At 36.0% G+C, this 21,720-nt stretch overlaps 1 protein-coding gene across 2 annotated transcripts in view; it reads left to right on the plus strand.

The window, feature by feature from the left end:
* LOC138709092 (phospholipase A1-like) overlaps positions 1–21,476 on the plus strand; it is a 46,630-nt gene extending 25,154 nt beyond the window's left edge. Inside the window, exons 1-9 of one of the 2 annotated variants that reach the window (XM_069839611.1) lie at positions 1,465–1,918; positions 4,884–5,046; positions 5,129–5,229; positions 7,110–7,234; positions 7,473–7,613; positions 8,907–9,017; positions 11,867–11,987; positions 12,758–12,906; positions 21,345–21,476. In XM_069839611.1, the coding sequence (XP_069695712.1) occupies positions 1,833–1,918; positions 4,884–5,046; positions 5,129–5,229; positions 7,110–7,234; positions 7,473–7,613; positions 8,907–9,017; positions 11,867–11,987; positions 12,758–12,906; positions 21,345–21,421 (1,074 nt within the window). In that variant the 5' untranslated portion in view covers positions 1,465–1,832 and the 3' untranslated portion in view covers positions 21,422–21,476. Of the gene's footprint in view, positions 1–1,464; positions 1,919–4,883; positions 5,047–5,128; positions 5,230–7,109; positions 7,235–7,472; positions 7,614–8,906; positions 9,018–11,866; positions 11,988–12,757; positions 12,907–21,344 lie in introns of those variants that run through there. The other variant, XM_069839621.1, reaches the window with a different exon arrangement.
* The last annotated feature ends 244 nt before the right edge of the window (positions 21,477–21,720 follow it).

The following is a 21,720-nucleotide window of genomic DNA, read 5'->3' on the forward strand; positions in this document are numbered from 1 at the left end:
GGTAAGAAGCAGTAATTTTAAAAATATCTTCCTAAATACAGTATGTTGTCATACCACAATTAAAAAAAAAAAAAAAGGCAGCTGCTTCCAAATGTAAATAATAGGAATGTAGAGCAGTTAAATTGTAGCTTCTAAAGGAAATCTGAGAAAATTTAGAGGACTACAAGGTCTACAGCTTAAAAATTGATGCAACATTAATTCTATACAAAGCATTCTAAGCAGTTATATTAGGCCTAAATTTAGGACGGGAAATCGCCTCTTCCATAAATTGCATACATTATTTCATTTAAAAGGCATCCTCCTTTGGAATGTTGTGCTATCCGTGTAGACCGTAACATTATCTTAAACCGAGAAGAATCTGTAGGAGAGGCGTTAAGTGGGTGATTCCTGTCTGTCGTATTCTAACCTATTACAATTTCAATAAACTAGCGCTGAGGTAGTTCTGAGGTAGAAGTGAAAATCGTTGAACTTATAAGGGATTTTTTTGTGGTAATGCAGTTGATCGTATATGCAAGGCATAACAAAAACCTAAACTAATCAAACGTAACCTGTCACAGATTCGTATGTGCAAGGTGTATAAGCAGAGTACGAAGGAAACTACCTCAGCGCTAGTTTAGCCACAATTTTTCTATGCGGAGCTTTACATAGGCCTATGAAATTGTTTGAATATTGAAGGTAAAATAGGATCTTCTATTGCAGAATCTTTTGGCTATATTACTGCCAGGATATACGATTGGAACATATACACAATCTATGTTGTCTAAGACAACATAAAATTTAGCTATAAGCTTATTAGGCCTATAGAAATAATGACTATTGTAATGTTGATAGTACGTCTGATAATTTATTCACATATCTAGACAATACAGCTTTTGATACCCCGTTCATATCATCAATTACTATTTCAAAACTTCCCGCAACGTTATTTTAAAACGAGAAGAATCTGTTGAAGAGGCGTTAAGTGGGTGATTTCTATCTGTCGTATTCTAACCTATACAGTATACCGGTATTCAGTTTCTTCTAGAATCATTCTTACTACTTATTTCCTTAATGTGTAGCTTTCGTGGAATTCTTTATCACTTAAATCTTCAAAATGATTATTCCGAGTGTTATTACAACATATAAGTTCGTCGTTATGTTGAAGTTCTAAATAAAGAACTTCATCATCGAATAATTACGTCCGCCATGTTGTTGACTTCTTAACGCATCGTTACTGTTTTAACGCGACGAATAAGTCCTAATAAATTAAAGATGAATTTAAAGATGCGTTGGTGAAACACAAAAACTGACTAACGTGTCATTAAATTATTTAACGAGACGTTATAATGATAACGAAGGTTGGTGAAACTGGCCATTAATCTCAGCAGAACGGAACTAGGTTAAACATGATGTTGATTGGTTGGTTCCGCGTCTGTTGGTTTAGGAATAGAATGCCCAGCGGTTTATATCTTATACCGGTACCTTTAGATGTATACACTGATATGCCATTGTAATGTTGGCAGGTTTTCAAAATGAAAACAAGGAAGTTTAAGTAATGACTGCCGACTGGTGGATAAAAAAAAACTATTGGCCCAGTCCTTTCATGGTTGGGTTCATAAAATGTTACTCTTCTACTCGGAATACACTCTGGGTCTACTCCAGCCGTTCATAAAACTAATTTTCTAGCTGTAGAGTTACTTTTTCCATCGTTCATAAATACCAAAGAGCACACTCCGGAGTGTACACTCTTTACTCCGTGTGCTGCGATGGGTAAATCCTACTCGACATGCGCAGTCAACTCCCGCGCATATTAATTAATCTGAAATCGTGCAATTTATCATACCAATGCAAAAATGGAATTCCAATTTGTTGTTGATGCACAAGGAAATAATATATTCAATGAAGAGGGGCATGCTTTATTTAGTTCAAAATTAAAGAGGTAAGTGTTTAACAAATAATAAGCTCATAATCGTAATCTGTTTATGAAATTCAGAGGCTGACGAATTCTATCATTACGTAGAATAATAACTTACTTATTGGCTTTTAAGGAACCTGGAAGTTCATTGCCGCCCTCACATAAGCCCGCCATTGATCCCTATCCTGAGCAAGATTAATCCAGTCTCCACCAACATATCCCACCTCCCTTAAATCCATTTTAATATTATCTTCCCATCTACGTCTCGGCCTCCCCAAAGGTCTTTTTCCCGCCGGCCTCCCAACTAACACTCTATATGCATTTCTGGATTCGCCCATACGTGCTACGTGCCCTGCCCATCTCAAACGTCTGGATTTAATGTTCCTAATTATGTCAGGTGAAGAATACAATGCGTGCAGCTCTGCGTTGTGTAACTTTCTCCATTCTCCTGTAACTTCATCCCTCTTAGCCCCAAATATTTTCCTAAGCACCTTATTCTCAAACACCCTTAACCTATGTTCCTCTCTCAAAGTGAGAGTCCAAGTTTCACAACCATAAAGAACAACCGGTAATATAACTGTTTTATAAATTCTAACTTTCAGATTTTTTTACAGCAGACTGGATGATAAAATCTTCTCAACCGAATAATAACGGAATTTCCCATATTTATCATGAAAAGAATTACTTTTAATAAAATCTACCATGGACAGATATAAAAAAAAAAACTTCGGGCACAGAGGCCAGGTGTCTTAACCATCTTCGCCACCCAGGCTGACTGGACAAACTTGTCTTGGATTAAAATGATAAGAAGTAATTTTAATAAAATCTACCATGGACAAATTCCCTGCTTTATAATTTGCTAGGACGTTACATATACGCAGTTACTTATTATAATATCCCTATAAATGTCTGAATTTCGGAATGTTCTTGCATCACTTACCGAGCTGGGACAGCCAATGAAACAATCAATAAATTTCAGTGATGAATCGCAAATCCCTTGTAAAGTAATAGCATGGAAATATTTCCTATTTATGTAAACTTCTGGGTCTTCTTTGGGGGCTTTGTTGTGTATGTAAGAACCATCAATGACACCAATAACATTGGGTATGTTTGACAGTTTTTTAAACGATTCTTTTGATTTTCCAACATCTGCTCCTTGTGGCCATTTAATTATAGTAGGAGCTATATTACACAAAGCCTTTACTACTCGCATAAAACAAACTGAGAGGGTAGATTTGGCCATATCAAATTTAAATTCAATGGACCTGTATGAATCTGGGGTGGCTAATATCCAAAGCACTGCTAATAATTGCTTTTGTGGATCAACTTGTGGCCTACCTGTTCTACTCTGATTAATGCATAAGAGAGGGGCAATTACTTGTAGCAGCTTTTCAAATGTTGATCTCTGCAGCCTGAAATGCCTCTGGAATTCTATTTCGTCGTAACTGCTCACTATATTATCCATACATCCATTTAGTCTATTAGATGTATCTTCCTTCTGTAACCCAGTGCAAATAAATGCAAATTCATCTTCCTCGTCATCCGAGTCGTCCTAAAATAACATAAAATATAACTTTAAAATTATGGACGCACAGTTTTAATATAATATTCAGGGTATTCTTTTTAATCCAGAACGCCGTTTCATGATATAAAACATTAATATTTGATTTCATGTCTTCATTACCTCGTACTGAACCACCAAATTTTTTACAAATGAGAATATTGTGAATGCTAAGACACGTTTTATACGTTTTATTCTGTCTGCCATTTTTACATAGCTTCTACCGTCAGCTGACGAAAGGAAACAGGTGTTCTGTGCGTGATTATTATCGAATGATATGAAACGAGAGATTAATCACGGGTGCATTTCGAAAGTCCCACACAGCGTAGCCGTGCTCTGATCGTTCAGAAAACAAGCATGCTCGGAGTAAAAGTCGAAGTTACTCACGTAATACTCTTCTCCGATGTTACTCTACTCCGAGTAATAGTTTGTGAACGCAGCCTAATAGGCCTAATAGTTTGCAAGACCAAGATGTTAACATTATAACAGCCAGGGATAAAATTAATGGGTTTACAAATAAACTTGATTTCTGGTCAATATCATTTGACAAAAAGATATTTGATTCATTCCAGTGTATTATAAAGAACTCGTGGAAAATTTCGCTACATATGATAGGCAAATACTGTGTTTTTGCGGACATGCAACTAAATTTCCACAATTTTAATCAACAACTTTTTGAGTACATTCCGGAAGAAACTAAAAACAATTACGACTATCACAAATATGATGAATCCGTTTTTAGGTAGTTGCATTCAACTGGTTGAAATTCCAGAAACTATGGTGGAAAATCTCATTTAAATATGTACCTAGAAATGGAATGTTTAAATTATACTTTTTTCGCAGAGCGTAGACCAATTTTGGATCAAAAGAATGTACTAATAGCTCAAGTTTACAAAAATATGCAATTCTTAAATTTTTAAATATTTGCAACCTTGTATTTATGCAAAATGAGTTTCTCGTCTATGTTCACCATCAAAACAAAAGCGAGACATTTAATTGGACTTTAAAATGATATCACTGTGTGTATGGAATGCTGAGTCCAGATTTAAGAAGCTACTTTCTGAAAAACAGGCACATTAATCGCATTATTATTTTTTACTTTATAACTACTGAAACATTTCTTATTTTTATGTTCAACATTGTTTGTTTGTTTGTTTATGTTTCTAAATACAAAATAAAAAGTGTGAATAAGAAACTTTCTGACTTATTTTGTAAATCATCTCGCGACACTCTCAACCCCTTACACTACCTACACTTTGGGAGACATTGATCTAAAGTAGGCCTATAGCGCTTAATTGACGTAGTATTAACTCATGAAATTTGAGTTCAAGAGAAAGTACATTGAACACTAGATTACTAACACTGATAAAAATTTTATGTAATACGAAAATTAAATTTTATACAACAATGACGTTATTTTATTTACAGAATGAATCCAAAGGACCGGTACACCGTTGCAACATGGCCGGTTATACATCTTAACGACTCTTTCTACGACGTTAGCAAACATACTCTGTTTTACATTCATGGATGGACGCAGTCAGCAAATGATAGTCGTCTGGACGATTTAAGGGACGCCATTTTGACTAACGTATGTAACAACAATACGTAATTTGGGATTGTTGAGTGTTACTCGTCAATACAATTCTATGTGCCTTGTGGTTATTTTGCAGGTGGACGTGAATGTGGTACTCGTGGATTGGGGAACGACCTCCAACCTGCCCTACGTGCAAGCAGTGTCTAACTCTCGTATAGTCGCAGCACAGCTCACCAGGTATAAATCAGGCGCACTATTAATATTAGAGTTATAGAGATCGGATTGTCATATGCAATTAGTTAATACAACTAGTTGTATACTAACAACTAGACCTATTAGAGCTACTAGCGCATTCATGGGACGCAAATTTAACTTCAGTGCATCCATTATCAGGCAGTAAATCTCACTTGACGATCTGTGTCAGAGGAAGGACAGTATTGTTTGCCTGCATCTGAAGTCTGACTAGTGTAATATGTAGCTAATCAGTAGGGACCGGATTTTTATGTAATTACATATTATATTCCTTTCCACCTAACCGTATATAAATAACAAATCTTTGCGAATCTTGTAAATACCGTTAATATATTAAAATTTGATACTACATATTTTCCCCACATTACATATTATGATTTGGTATTACATAAAAGTACATTTAGGGGTTTTATTCATTTTTACTTCTGCTGGGGAAGTTTACAATTTGAAATACAGAGATTTAAAAAGCCTTTTTACTTACGCAAGAAAGGACATATTTCGTGACGAAACATAACATTCTTAGTTGCAGGAAGTAAAAACGGCACTCACCCCATACCGCCCAATATAAAGATGAGTGAACAAAAGGCAACCTTTCTCATACAACTACCTTATATTGTAAAAATTCCTCAGAAAGTAGCGTTGCCTTCATGCGGTGAAATGGGACGAGGACGACATGATTTGTCTCCAACTATAATTGTTCTGCACACGTCTTCACAAACCGTTCCCATGCAATTTGGAACTTTACCCACCCTCTTCCTAATCCTTCCAGGGAAAACCCGTGTCAAGTCTGGCATGAGCCGCAATAAAGTAGCCGACTTTTGAAAAGAAGCTGAAGTAAAGGAACAAATTGGAAAGATGTTGAAACATTAAAATAAAATAGCTTTTCAGGTTATTGCTTAACCTCTTTATTTTAAATTTAGTAGACCTATACGGAAATGGGATTTTCCGAGCAATTATTAAGTATGGTTCTCGGCTGGAATAATCCTGCCCTTCTGAATGAGACAGGAATGTCACTTTTCAAACAATAGTTTGTAAATGCCTATAGTTTGAGATTTTAGTAGGTACTTTGTTTCTTACAAAGATCAGCTAAAATGCATATGTCCCACATCTCCTCTTAGTGTATCCTAATCCAGTACAGCGAAACAGTACTGCAGTACTGTTGCGTCATTAATTTCACTCAGTTCTCTAGTTTTAGTAATTACAATATAAAGTTCAAGTGAGTTTATCTACTGCTTTTAACTAACTAAATTGGCCCCTCTATATTCAACCCTAACGACAAAAATAAAATCATGGATTGGACGAAGCTTTCACTACAGATGGAAAAATAGTAATGTGTCAAGTGTGCGGTAAAAAAAGTCGGGTGCTCTGTGAAATCACAACTGGAGAGTCTTACCTATCCTATATCTGCCAGATATTGATATTAAATATTTTCATGATTTTACATATTTTGGTACATATTCAGCTTATTTTTCTTACATAAATATGTACATATTTCACACCTTGATATTACATAAACATCCGGTCCCTACTAATCAGCGATGGAGGGGGAAAGGAACTGGTCTCCCAACTCCATTATCTCCTGGCTTGGTTCTCTCATGAGTGATGCCTTATTTATGTCACTTATGAGATCCAGACTTGTCTTCGGACAGTTGACTAAACAACAACAAATATAAATTAATGAAATGGAGGTTAACTGTAACATAATATTCAATCCAATTAAGTTAAATTATATAAATTATGTAAACAGCGATGATAACCACGTACGGCCTATCACTTTTAGTTCTCATACTGATTTGAATTTCAGACATGTTAGTGTACGGAGCTATGATGTAAGATTGATGAGTTAGACACAAATGTTTCCACAGGCTATGCAACTACCTCATCAACAAGGGCTCCTCTCCATCGCAGTTTCATCTGATCGGAATAAGTCTTGGCGCCCACATTGCAGCCTATGTTGCGAAGAGCATACCGGAAATATATAGAATTACAGGTAAGGAAAAATAATATTATCAAAATGTAGCACACCTTACAACTAGTAGGCCTACATCAGGCGTCTCAAGGACAATGTGCCCCAGCTTCATAAATTCCACTTGAAATGAACAGTATCTGAACCTGTGCATACGACTTTGAAAGTAGACACTCCAACTGTTCCGATAAGCAAAAATAACGCTCTTTAAAGTGATCAATATTTCACGAGCATTTTTGATGAGTTATTTTCCCATCTGCAGGTCTAGATCCAGCACAGCCGCTATTCCATGGATATAACAAAGAAGTAAGGCTACACAAAGACGACGCTTGGTTTGTAGAGGTGGCTCATACAAATGGACGACCAGCTGCTTTGCTTGGATTCGGAATATATGAACCTATTGGTAAGTTCAATCTGTACTGTAATCTAGTACCATACTTCTATTTTCCTTCGTTGCAAGATAATGAATGATAAAAAAGTTCTTCTCAAAAAGTAGTAGTTATTCAGGGACATCATTTCATTTTTACCAACATTTTCAATATTAACTTGCCTATACCTCTGGATCAACGCCATTTGCTACCCCCTTCCACGACTGGAGTTCGATTATACTGGCATAATATACAAACAAATCACTTTACTAGGTATAGGAGGGAAGAATAGTAGTTCATCCATTTACGTAAACTAGGAAATATTGCGCTTTTGAGTTTGATTATTTTCATTAGGTTTTTGTTTAATCAAAATACAGTACAGTATTAACAATAAGTGCTTTTACTCACGAATTGAGCTATCCATTCGGACGTATTCATTATGCAGTGTATATTATAGTGTCGACAGCTCATTAGCGTACAATATAGAGAATGAAGTTAAATTGAAAAATAATCATAATATGGATATTTAAACACATTTTTGAAAATGGTGGCCGTTCATTTCAATACAGGCTTCAGTTCTAATGTGCATATTATTGCACTATAGACTATTGTACCTAATCCCAATTACCAGTTTCGTTCTTCGTACTAGTAACTCATGTTGAAATAGTTCTGTACCTACTCTATAAAAGAGTACCTTACGTACTGTACGTTCAATCTTCACTTCTGCCCGATCCGAAAAGATAAAATTACTCAGACATACTATCTACTGTCCGTCCAAGTGATTTTGTCGCAGGATCGTAGGAAGGGGAGAAATCATGTGACAGCTAATTACTTAACGAGATCCTTTTATTTAAGTTATTTTAAACGGTTGTATATATTATGTAGACGTCCAATTCCTAACAGAAATTAATGTTTTCAGAAAAGAGCTAAGACAACCCAGCCACTAGCCTTTACAGAGGGGCGAGTAGAAGCGGGTGGGGGAACCGGGATGCAAACGGGCGACAGTACCTGTGCGAAAATATGATTCAATATTGAAAGCTCTTTCGTCACTGGAAAACTTGAACATATTTCTGGAACATACTATACTAACTCAGTACTTTTTACTATGACCGTAAGGCGACTTTGACGAATACGCGGCCTTTGTTCTGTGTGGAGGATGGTTGTAAGTGAACTAGTAGAGGGGTGGAGTGAAGTATATTCAAAAACTCAGGTACAATAAAAATTGAAGTAAAAATAAAATGATGTCCCTGTATAAACTAGATCGGACGCAACAAACAACATTTACATGATGAATAGCCGTTGATGTAACTTATGTCATTGTCAATCAGGTGATGTTGATTTCTACTTCAATGGAGGATGGGATCAGCCAGGTTGCATTAACGATGGGAACTATAGAGCTTTTGCTGAACTGGAGGCTGGAAATTACAGTCTGAGAGAAGGTAAGTAGGCCTACTAGTCTTTGTAATAGAACGTGAAAGACGGAAAAATGAAATCGGAATCTATTGGTGAAAAACTAAACCACAGCATTCTATGAAAGTGTAATTAATTTGCACTTAAGTACTGAAATTGACTTAAGTTATATTTTTCGACATTTCAAATCGATACGTATGAAAATTACTCAATCGATGAAACAGACATAAGGCAACAGGGGTCTGTACATTTAAAGAACAAAATTAAAATCCTTCCAATCATGCTTTATCATAATACACTGCTTTCTTAAATTGACTGAGCATATTGGGAATTAAATCAAGGCTTTCTCAAAACACGCTATGAAATGTTTCACATAAAACAAATTTTTTCTCGAAAAGAAACCAAAAACGAGCAAAATATTATTAAACCTTTTTGTTTGACATTACTCACGGTTCAACCTGTATATCCTACTGAGTCCTGAGACATTTGTTGTTTTATTTTTAAAGTTTAATATAAATCTAAGCTTAAAAAAATCTGCAGTTTACAGTTAGGGCACAAATGCAGGTATATTATACTATACTTCGGATCTCCGCACATACATATTACATCATAATCATGTATGAAATATGGTATAGTATACAGTAGAGCATCGATTAACCGAATGCCGATCAACTGAAACATCGGTTAACCGAAAGCATTCCAGTCAGCAAATTCAAATTGGCGCGCGCACCATGTAGAAGTTCCGCTAGCGCTATTTGCGAGATTTAGCGGCAATAAGAAGAGTCTCAGCTCTGAAACAAAAAAGAAAAAAAAATGGGCTTCTTTTCCTAAACTGCAGGCCATTCTGAACTAGTCAAACTAGGCTAGTCAGTTGTCTGTATTATTTGTAAGACGTGTGATACAAAAAATATATGTACAGTTTTGTGTTTAACATCAGTGTTTCTTTGTTTCATATTGTTTCGTAAATGATCGGTTATTCGAAAAATCAGTTATCCGAACACACCCCGCGTCCCGAATTGTTTCGGATAGTCGATGTTCTACTGTACTATACTCTCAGGACTCAGGAGAGAATATATGGCACTCGCACATTAAATGTGTGTTCAGTGTAAAATGTGGCTAATTATATCCTATTTTATTGCAAAAAGGGACTAGCTCCATTATTTGTTTATATTTTAACCCCTTAAATTACTGATTGTAATAAACGAGTGAGTGATAAAATGAAACTCCTAGGTACCCAGGACATACTCTGAAAAAGATAAAAAATCTCAGTTAAAATTTGAATTTTTATAATGTTTTTTGTTGTTTTCCACAACTTTGGAAAAATGGAGCTACCTCATTTTTGCAGGGAGTCCTTCAATTGTCGACTGATTCTCAATAAAGAATGCATGCACCCTGGACCAATAATCGAAAGCTATCTTCCATTAATTTTATTACAGGGTATATGAACATTGCAAATATTATGATCATCCCGCTGGTACTACTATTTATTGTAGAATAATAGCTTTAAATTAGGACATCTATGAATACTAAATTCCGTGTGAAAATTGCTTTGCTCTAGTCCGTAAAAACGTTTAAATTTAAGTTTGCGTCAAAGTTCACAATACAAATCATAAGACAAGACTGACGATGTAATAGAAGATCGTGCTAAAACGAAGAACAGGGTAAACCTATCATTGTATTTTTCTGCGTGATTTCCCCCCTTTCGAGGTACCTACGTGCAAAAATCCAACAACCAGGCAAGCAATGCAAAACTTGCTTGATACTCGTATAATGTATTAGAATTCGCGCTCATTCTCGTCGGGCCACCCCTGATTGCGCCACTTGTAACTGCGCCTAAATGGGTTGCGTTTGCGCCAGCAACTCAAACGTAATATGCAACTTTTTTGTTCATAGGTTGGTACAAAAAATATATTTAAGATGTTACGATACAATTTTCCGTCCCACTTACAGACTGCGGACTGACACACGAATATGCGCGTGATATGGTTAAAAATTGTGCTTGTACACGTAAGTAGTACATTGTCGTAACATACGTAGTAAAAATTGAAATGATTGATATGATTAAAATTTGTGTTTTCATATTTTAGGTCCGTTCGAATGGGAGCTGTACTTTACAAAAGCGATACGAGATATTTGGGCTTCTCTGTATTTCTTTATGTAATTTTGTATCTCCTTTACTTTGTTTTCTACTTTCCTTCTTTTATTGGCCTGCAAGTGCATGCCATTAATTTTCAAATAAGTTTCCATTTGAACGTTTTTTAAAACTGAAATGATTTTGAAAATGTGAGGATGTATCGTGCACTAATAGATTTCGTGCGCTACCAACTTAAAAAAAATTAAAATTCTTACCCAAAACTGTCGTTGGCGCAAACCCCCTAAATATGACCGTACTTTTCAATTGCAAATAAACAATAAATCTGGCGCAAACGCATTGCACCCATTCTCGTACTGTACTTCATTACGCAGACTAAACAAAACCTGTTGTCTTCGGAACCACACATAATCGATTCCTCTTGAAAATCGATTGGCCAATCGAAAATATCACTTGAAAAACATTTGGTTTAGTCCTTACGTATGCATTTCTCATTCTGGATATTCAAATTTTCTTTCTTATGTTTTTCTTTAGTTTGATTTTTGTACAGTATATAGTAGGGCTTTCGTTTAAATTTGCAATTTGAATGCACTGACTCTCTAGTTTTTAACATAGAAAAATTACAACTACCAGGCCTTCTTCCAGTTATTAGAATTCTCCTAACTCGCTTTAAATATAAGAGTCAAATGTATACTTCTCATAATTTGTTAACAGTTTATTATTATTATTATTATTATTATTATTATTATTATTATTATTATTATTAGCTGTATCTCGTATTTGCAGATTTGCATGTAAGACTCTTCTGTCCACACGTGCGATCTCTTCTGTATTACATCGAGGCAATAGGTAACCTAAACTGTTTGTTCTGGGGAGTCAAAAGACATTCATCAAGCACAGTAATCAAGTAAGGTCACTTCTTTATTCTATGTGATTCATCAGTATTATTTTATAAGTTATGAAAATGTACTGTATATTTTTTTGCTTATATTATACGCTCATTGGATACATACCTACATTACATACTAACATAATGTATAGTATTCGCTTCCAATTAATACCCAGATGGTGTCAAAGATGGCACTTTCTTTTGAATAGATAAGATAAAAGTTTGTTTATTGATAACACCTTCTCTGATACCGCTCCAATCACAAGAAGCGGTAACATAATATCCATCAATGATGTGTTAGGAATAATTGTAATTGACGTTCTTATGTCAACTACTCCACTTGTAGTAAAAGCCAATGTTGTCGTATCGAGTTTATGACGAAAAAAAAAGTTAGTAATTTTAATTTTAGTTTTAATTAACAGTAATCTTATAGCAATTAAGGCTTCAAATGTATTCACGGTGGATGGTGGTGGTAGAAATCAATGTCTTGATGTCGGTATAAAATAATTCTAACCAGGAATTATCTTTGAAACGAAAATGTGACAACACTGCTGACATTACAAGTAGGCTAATGATATGTGCAAAAATTATATATTCAACACAAAGTCTTCCGCCTGGGTATTAATTGGACTCTAGGACTATACAGTCTTCGCTATTACGAGTGGAATATTGAGAAGCGAATAGTATAATAAAGATAAGCACAAATACACAATAATTATTATTAAGTAAATATATACATAATAGGTATAGAATGACGTATTTTTATGTGTGCAACAATCGCTTTACAGCATACTGAGTGGCGGATATCTGGCGAGGTCAGTCACTTACCACTCAGACTGTACAATCGAGTCGTGCACACCATTCGGACTGTACACTGTGTCGTATCCAGCCAGAGGCACGTTCGACGTGGCCACCTCCTATGCTTCACCGTTCTGCAGTGAGTATCTTCAATTTTGTCATTTTTCTCTTAATGTGTTCTATAGATCATATGGCCCATTACATATGAATGAAGATTCTACAGTGAAATGTCGTTATCCAGTGAGGGAAGTGGGGAAAAAGCCAGAGGCGGTATGCTACCACAAGATTTTCCCCTGGCATACCTCGATTTAAAAAAGACATACCCCTCCCTTACAACAAACACACACACATGATTTATACAATAAATTGTTTCGTGCAGTCAATAACGCGAATCTTTGAAGCTTACGCAACACATTAAATTTCTTAATAAAATAATTTCAGGTTACTTCAGTTATTTACTAGATTATTTTGCAATATTCATTGAAACTTATCATTTAAAATAATGTTAAAGCTTCAGAGTGCCTTACTTAATTATAAATGAAAAGTGCAACAACAAAAATGACACAGTCACTAAATTGACAACAATGGCCACCACAAGCTACAGATCACAGCCTTCTATACTTGAAATACTACCGTTGTAAGCATTCCAAATAATTCAAAATAAACGTGTCTAAATGCATGTTCAATACAGTTTCAAAAGGCTGTGGTTTAGATTTACGAAGCAAACACTGGTTATAACATAACTTATAACCGGTGTACGCAAGTTCTGTCCTGCACTGATAGAACTGCATGCAGTAAACCGGCCTTCTGCTTGCTATGACGTAATACACTGCAGCGGGAGGTACTGAACACAAATGTATGAGGGACTTGCGTATGCCTACAAGAATACAGCAATTCAAAGAAATGGCGTCTGGGATTCCTTTGCCACCACAACTCGTAGTGACGACGTGGGGCACTTGGACAAGCATATGATTATGCGAAACATTACAATGCAGTAGTTGAAATTATTAATACATTGATTCTGCTGCCCACACCTGTGGAGTAACGGTCAACGCGTCTGGCCGCGAAACCAGGTGGCCCGGTTCGAATTCCGGTCGGGGCAAGTTATCTGGTTGAGGTTTTTTCCGGGGTTTTCCCTCAACCCTATACGAGCAAATGCTGGGTAACTTTCGATGCTGGACCCCGGACTCATTTCACCGGCATTATCACCTTCATATCATTCAGACGCTAAATAACGTAGATGTTGATACAGCGTCGTAAAATAACCCAAGAAAATAAAAAAAATTGATTCTGCTGCGATCATCCTTCTACAAACTGTAGGTCGAGAAATGCCGAAGCTCTGAAATTAGTTGGTATAATAACACAAACAATCAATCGAGCACCAAATACATCCGTCACAAACGTGTTAAGCATAAATAGAACTCTGTTTTAAGCAAGAATGGTGAATATTCTGCATTTTGTGAGATCAGGGATATGCTATGTGAAAATGCAAAACAGTCTCAGCGCTATTACAAAGACACTCATAAATTACTATTATTATTATTATTATTATTATTATTATTATTATTATTATTATTATTATTTTGATTTTGCACCTTCTGCCTTCTCTGATGTAGAGAGAACCTTTTCTCAATATAAGCTCCTCTTCAGTGACCATCACCATAGGAATTTTTGTTTTGAGATTATTCGTATGAATATCACTGAGCATTGCAACGCAACTGTCACGACATTGTAATCCCGGAAGGACAGTAGTAGATCAGTAGTACTTTTGTTTCATTGAAATTTTCTTCCCTCCTTTTTGTTTTCAGTAAACTTTAATTTTGGAAGTGTCATCCATAGAAACAAGTTTAGTTTAATGCAGTACAATAACAAATACGAGTGCTATATATTGTACATAATACTGTTTAATATATGTATTATATTACAAACATTAATATTGCAAGTGCTTCTTATTAAAAGTAAAATTAATTTCAGTACGATGTATTCTTTCCTCCCCTCTCGCGCAGCACGCGTTCCACTCCCCCTACCACTACAGGTACAGCAAACTACATTATCCTAGACAGAGGCATAGGATTATAAGTAGGTTATTTTACGACGCTTTATCAACATCTTAGGTTATTTAGCGTCTGAATGAGGTGAAGGTGATAATGCTGGTGAAATGAGTCCAATGCTGGTGAAATGAGTCCGAGGTCCAGCACCGATAGTTACCCAGCATTTCCTCATATTGGATTGAGAGAAAACCCCGGAAAAAAACCCTAACCAGGTAACTTGCCCCGACCGGGAATCGAACTCGGACCACCTGGTTTCGCGGCCAGACGCGCTAACCGTTACTCCACAGATGTAGATGGATCATAAGTTGCGTGCACTTGTTTTAACGAACAACAGTATAACGGAATATTCAGTATCAAGAAATTATTTTCTGTTCCCTGCCTTTTCTCCATATAATGTAATGTTAAAATATTTAAATTTAACGGCAGATTCAACGTCACGGAGACAAAGAAGATGACGTATTTTTCGAGATGGAGGTGATAATGAAGAGGAATTGTATACAGTGTTGGTGGAATGATGAGGGAAAAATGGGTAAACCTGAGAACCGTTACAACCTTGGCTCTGTCCATCAAAAGTACAACTTCGTCGTCGCGTCGCGAAATTTGAACTCGCGTCCACGAGCGTCTCAAACCGAAGCTTTGCCAACTGAACCACCAAGACGGTTCAATGAAGTCGTTAGTGTCACGTATCCAAAATATTTCATGGAGGCGCTACTTCCAAATATTACGTCACACAGCGTCATCGTTCTCGATAACGCATCTGTGTACACATGTGCCGACATGAGCATGATCCGGTCTTCGCAGAAACAGAATTGTTTGTAATTCCTTAGATAAAAAATAAAGGGAAAGATTCATCATAGTGTGAAGTGGGAGAAACATAGATTGCTTACGGAAATTTTCTGTGAACTGGAAGTGAATCAAACTTGTTTAAACAACACAGTCATAAAATTCAAATGGACAGGCGCACTGGATGCGGAACCTAGAACCGACCTCCTTCAATAACAAGTTGATTGAAGTGATCGCGAATAAAGAGATAATGATAAGCATACTTTTAGCTAGAAGTCTTCCAGGATACTGTTGAAAGAACTGCTGTGACATAATCCTGTCTCAATGGAAAGATAATCTTTGTTCACATATAGCTGTTAAAAATCTAGCTTCAGTGATTTTTTCAAGAATAATATATAATTAGTCGTTAATGACTATTGTGGAAGGGGCCGAGATATTTTTTCCAGTGATACATCCAGGTTTTTAACTTTTTAAAAGTCGTGAAATTCTTACTTCTTAGTAACGTCTTTAATCCATCATAAAGGCACAGAGGTAACTTTATGACGACATAATACCATAATGACCATACTACAATACGCTAATTATATGTGACGTAACAGTATCATAATGCCATATATTAAAGTACTGCTATTCACTATGTTATTTCAACTATCGATTTCCAATTGGGAATATGCGTTATTTATTAATGGAAAAAAATTCAGCGCGCCAAGGTGAGGGTCTTGGGTTCGATTCCCGGTACCGGAACGAATTTTTCTCCATTAAGTACGTGATGACTACACAAAATCATTGATTACACAATATTCAATAAAGAATGGCGAAGTCCCCAAATAAGTATATATGCGATATTGAATAATATCGTACGCGCAGCAACCCGCAAGCCTTGAAAACAGCAATCCAAAATGGCAGGCGCAAATTTTACTCAAGTGGCAAACAAAACACTCAAATAAGCATTAACCCAACTTCAAACATTTCACTGGGAGGCATTCCCCAAATAAATTTCACAAACCGTACATTCAACAACACGTATTTAAAATAATACATTCTGTTTATGCTAATTTTAATATTCTAGTAAATTGAGTTCATTTCATGTGTTTTAATGTGTGTTGCTTTGAGGTTAAAATTTCCAAACCAAAGTTCTGCAAAAAAATCAATAAATAATGTGTAGACGCAAAAGTGCTCAATGCCTGCAATCTGTTGCACTAGTCGGGAACATGCTAAAAAACACTCATGGTCCGTGACTGCCATCTGTTGAAATTGTCGAGAACAGATTGAAAATACACTCATGGTCACCGTTTCATTATCACTAAAGTAACAAGTTAAGATATTTGTAAAAACTAAAAAATTAGACATTTAATCATGGTCGAACAAAAGCAATCGTATGCATCTTACCTATTATAGTAATTAAGACGCTCGTATGAAAATTATTATTAATTGTAGATTCTTCCTGTATTTGTATCATTTTTTATATTTGCTGTTGTTTTTATACTGCTTATGTGGAAGAGCTTAACTCTGCCGACTGAGCTACGCCGGTATATAGCTTCTTGCAGCTGTAAATACAATTTTATGGTTTCAACCTTTTCTCCTTCTCCTGGAAACTGGTGAACATGTACTCGTATTGAATCATGATTGGTCGGAATTAATTTGTTTGTTTTCCTGTCTACCAACCTGTCTGCCTGCTTATTTGTTTGTTTTTTAACTGCCTCCAAAAGCCAGGTAGGCCTATGTAGATAAAATAACAGTACCGATTATCATCGGCTCATTTACTCGGAAATAAAGGTACGTCACCTGTCACTTGTAAACATAACATTGCTAAGTTTTTTCCTCATAGGACGCCACGCCTGTCCAAAGTTTATGTTAAACTTGCAGACACAATCAGAGCTAGGAATAGCGCGTTGACCTTGGAAACACTTGGTGGCGCGCCAAGTGAAATCGCGGCCGAAGGGAGAGCTTATCGATGAGGAAGCCGCGGCATTTATCGTTCGTGCAATGAAATGTTGCCCATCTCGCAATTCTAATTTTATTCCTCGTTTAACAAACAATATAAAGCTCCTCCTTTGGGCGCCATGAAGCGCATTGGAAGCATGGAGGCATTAGAATGAAGAGTGTGATCACGTGATCAGTATCACGCTGCGTCCTCCTTTTTATCCCCCCTCCCCCTAGGAAAAACCCGACACAATTCTACAATTTTGGAAAACGCAAAAATTCCCACCACTACCCGGATTGAGGGTTATGTGACGTCCGGATTTTGAAGAATATGACCTCCTTTTATGAGGTTTTGCGTCCTGCCAAGCATTGTAGAAAATCAGAAATATTGGCCTTCTTTCTCTCTCGTCAATTTTCAGTGGACTGAAGACGTTCACCAGATCAGCACATAAACTCCAAGACATGATAAACGAGCTGAATACCCAAAGCAAGATAATAGGCCTGCAATGAACGGTATGAAAATAAAAATGACAAATGATCAAGAAGCCCCGATACGACACAGACATACAATACGTCTCAGAATAGAAATACTTAGGGCAACACGTAACTTCCAAACAGAATGTCACTCTAGAGGTAAAACGTGGAATAACATTGCTTGAAGCCACCTGTGTAGCTCGGTCGATTAAGCCGCTTGCTTGCCGATCCGGAGTTGCACTCGGGCGCGGGTTCGATTCCGCTTGGGACGATTATCTGGATGGGTTTTTTCCGAGGTTTTCCCCAAACCTTAAGGCAAATGGCGAATTCTCGGCCTCATCTCGCCAAATATCATATCGCTATCACCAATTCTATCGACGCTAAATAACCTTGTAGTTGATACAGCGTCGTTAAATAACCAAGTAAAAAAAAAAAACATCTGCTGGAAGGCATTCTGAAATCTAAAATTCGCACTTTTAGACACAAAAATTAACCGCAGACTAAGATTCGAGGCCATGGAGACTTTCATATTCCCAGTAATTCTATATGTATGTCAAACATGGGCCCCTAACTTCCAAACAATATTCAATGATCCAAACATGCATAAGAAAGATGCAAAGGAAAATACAAGAACTCACTCTGAAAGACAGAATCTCAAATCTCAACCTATAAAAAACGACCAACATAGCTGACGCAGCAGAACGAGCCAGGGTAACGAAGTGGAAGTGGGAGGCCACATGGCAGCAGTCAAGATGGACCCACGCGGTCACCATGTGGGACCCACGCAAAGGAAGAAGAATCCAAGGGAGACCAAGACTTTGTTAGTGACAACAACAGACAACCCGTGGTCAAGAAAAGCAAGAGATAGAAAACAGAGGAAAAAACTAGGACCTAGTACTTAGTCTAACAACAACAACAACAACAACAACAACGAACAATTAAGAGTGTAAAAGTGTAAAGATAATAGGACACAAAAATGAAGTGATAAAGGAATGTAAACAGACAATAATGTACTTTCGGTAGGCGTATAATTTCAGTCATTACATGAAAATGGGAAAGTAGGCAATGGTTAAATGATACTTATTTCTCAAACTGGCTTCAGGATGTGAAAGACGACAGCAATAAAACTTATTTTCACGTTTTGTAATTACATTTTAACTAATTACAGCAAAAAAATCAGACTTAAAAATTAAGGTTAAACCCTTTCACCTAAACACCATCGATATGTTCAGTATTACCAATATAGGCTACTTATTCACCCCTGACATCCCTCTCGCGGCGAAATTGTTCACGACTCTACAGATCCACAGAATGGCATTATGCGTTGTTTATGTGAACTGCGTATCGTCTGTAGCAGGGCGAAGCGCGAATGACATCTGTACTCCTCGCTGTACTCAACTGAAATCTACTGTTTTGGTACGAACTTCCTACCTATGGTTATTATTATTATTATTATTATTATTATTATTATTATTATTATTGTATTTCGTGGTGAATATTAATCGAACTAATAAAACGTACAGCACCTTGTCTGTGACAGAATGAATGAAGTAGAACACTTCGAATAAGTACTGGTAAGTAAAATAGAAATTCCTTGTGAAACAAGGAAAAATAGAATAAGAAAGGGCAAAAAAATTATATCAATAAAATGTAGTAAACATCTCACAAGAGATACAAAAATAAATTGTGGAGTCCTGGTTGATTTAGTTTTTGAGTATGAAAACAAAATTTTAGTGTTATGTCGATTTAAAGATATCAGGATATTACAGTACCAGAACTGGATTATTAACGTAGAAAGTCCAGTATTCCTAGTACTACATAAATAAATCAGGAATAAAGCAGAATACGAAGAAAAAATATAATATAGGCTCATGAAATGGAAAAGAAAAAAAAGACCTTTTAATTCGTTCAGATAATTTTTAATAACAGAAAAAAATATAATGAACAAAGGAACTTTATGGATGAAGTAATCAGAAAATTTTGAGACGAAGAAGACATGGAAAGAGAGAGAGAGAGAGAGAGAGAGAGAGAGAGAGAGACAGACAGACAGACAGACAGACAGACAGACATAAAAAGCATGCCAAGTAGAGGATTCCACACAGATGCGACTGAGGAATACAGATATCGCAACACATGTCACTGCGCCTCCAAAATCCGCTATGTGCTTTTAAAACGATTTTACAGGACAAAGAAAAAAGCACTGCCACTTTATATTCCCTTGATTTTAACAGCTACTTTCGGTATAATTTCAATCATTACAAGAAAAATGATGAAATTATACTGAAAGTAGCTTTGAGACTGGCTAAAAGAGAATTAAAAAGTAATATCTCCATCCTTCAAATCGAATTATTCCACATTCCCAGAATATAGCAAACAAATTACACACGATCTTATTAGCCAAACAAGACTAAATTTCCTTACTATTTGCCTACCACTTATCAAAACGAAAGTTAATCATCTACGGATCAAAGTTATGATCGAATAGCCCCCATCTTCTGTTAATTGTTTCTAGAGCTGCTGGATAGCACAGTTTCTAATTATTTCTCTTCAAGATTTTTTTGCCAATGTTTTACCTTAGTGGTTCCCAGTGTTAGCATACAACTGCTTTTTACTTCCATTATATCACTTTACACTACTACTCGTATCTGTTCAATTTTTTTCCGAGTATGATATGATATGATATGATGTATGATATCAGATATGATGTGATGCATATCTGATATGATATATGATGTGATATGATATGATATAATAAGATATGATATGATGTATTATATCTGATATGATATATATTTTTAGTGGGTTATTTTACGACGCTCTATCAACATCTCAGGTTATTTAGCGTCTAAATGAAGTGAAATGAGTCCGGGGTCCAGCACCGATAGTTACCCATTTGCTCATAATGGGTTGAGGGAAAACCCCGGAAAAAACCTCAACCAGGTAACTTGCCCCGACCGGGATTCGAACCCGGGCCACCTGGTTTCGCGGTCAGACGCGCTAGCCGTTGCTCCACAGGTGTGGACGATAATATAATATAATATAATATAATATAATATAATATAATATAATATAATATAATATAATGTACTTTACTTTCTTTTTCATATAACCATTATATCGGAATTCTCTTTCATATTTTGTTCTTGTTGTCAACCATCGGTTAGTCGAGCGAATTTAGTCACTTGTAATGACCCAAAGTGAAATATGCTATTTTCACTCCTTCCTTCGCCTAAAAATGAAATTGGATATAACATTCCAAATGTTGCTACTTTTTTATTACTTTACTAATAAAAAAAATATTTCAAGCTATAGGTACCTTTTCTGACTAATTCTCTTTTGTTTACAGTTAAACAACCAGAAGTCGACGCAAAGATGGCTGAGCAGCTGACAAATTATTCTTCAAAGCACAACAATGAATATTAATTAAGAAAACTATGTTCCTTCCATTTCATATCTTTCTTCTTGGTGTAAGAAGTTTTTTTTTTTTTTTTTTTTTTTTTTTTTTTTTTTTTTTTTTTTTTTTTTTTTCCACACCAGGATTTTACACTAAATTTCGGACTTTAAAACCTGAACAAAAAGACATACTGTAGATAGATGATGAAATTTAGGTAACCTGGAATCGATATATCTGTTCTCCAGGTAAGAGAATAAATTTCAACTAATGACTATCCATGCTCTTACCTGAATCGAATCCATATTATGTTTTACAGCGCGAAATTTGT

Source organism: Periplaneta americana, chromosome 1 (assembly GCF_040183065.1).
Source record: "Periplaneta americana isolate PAMFEO1 chromosome 1, P.americana_PAMFEO1_priV1, whole genome shotgun sequence".
Lineage (NCBI taxonomy): Eukaryota > Metazoa > Arthropoda > Insecta > Blattodea > Blattidae > Periplaneta > Periplaneta americana.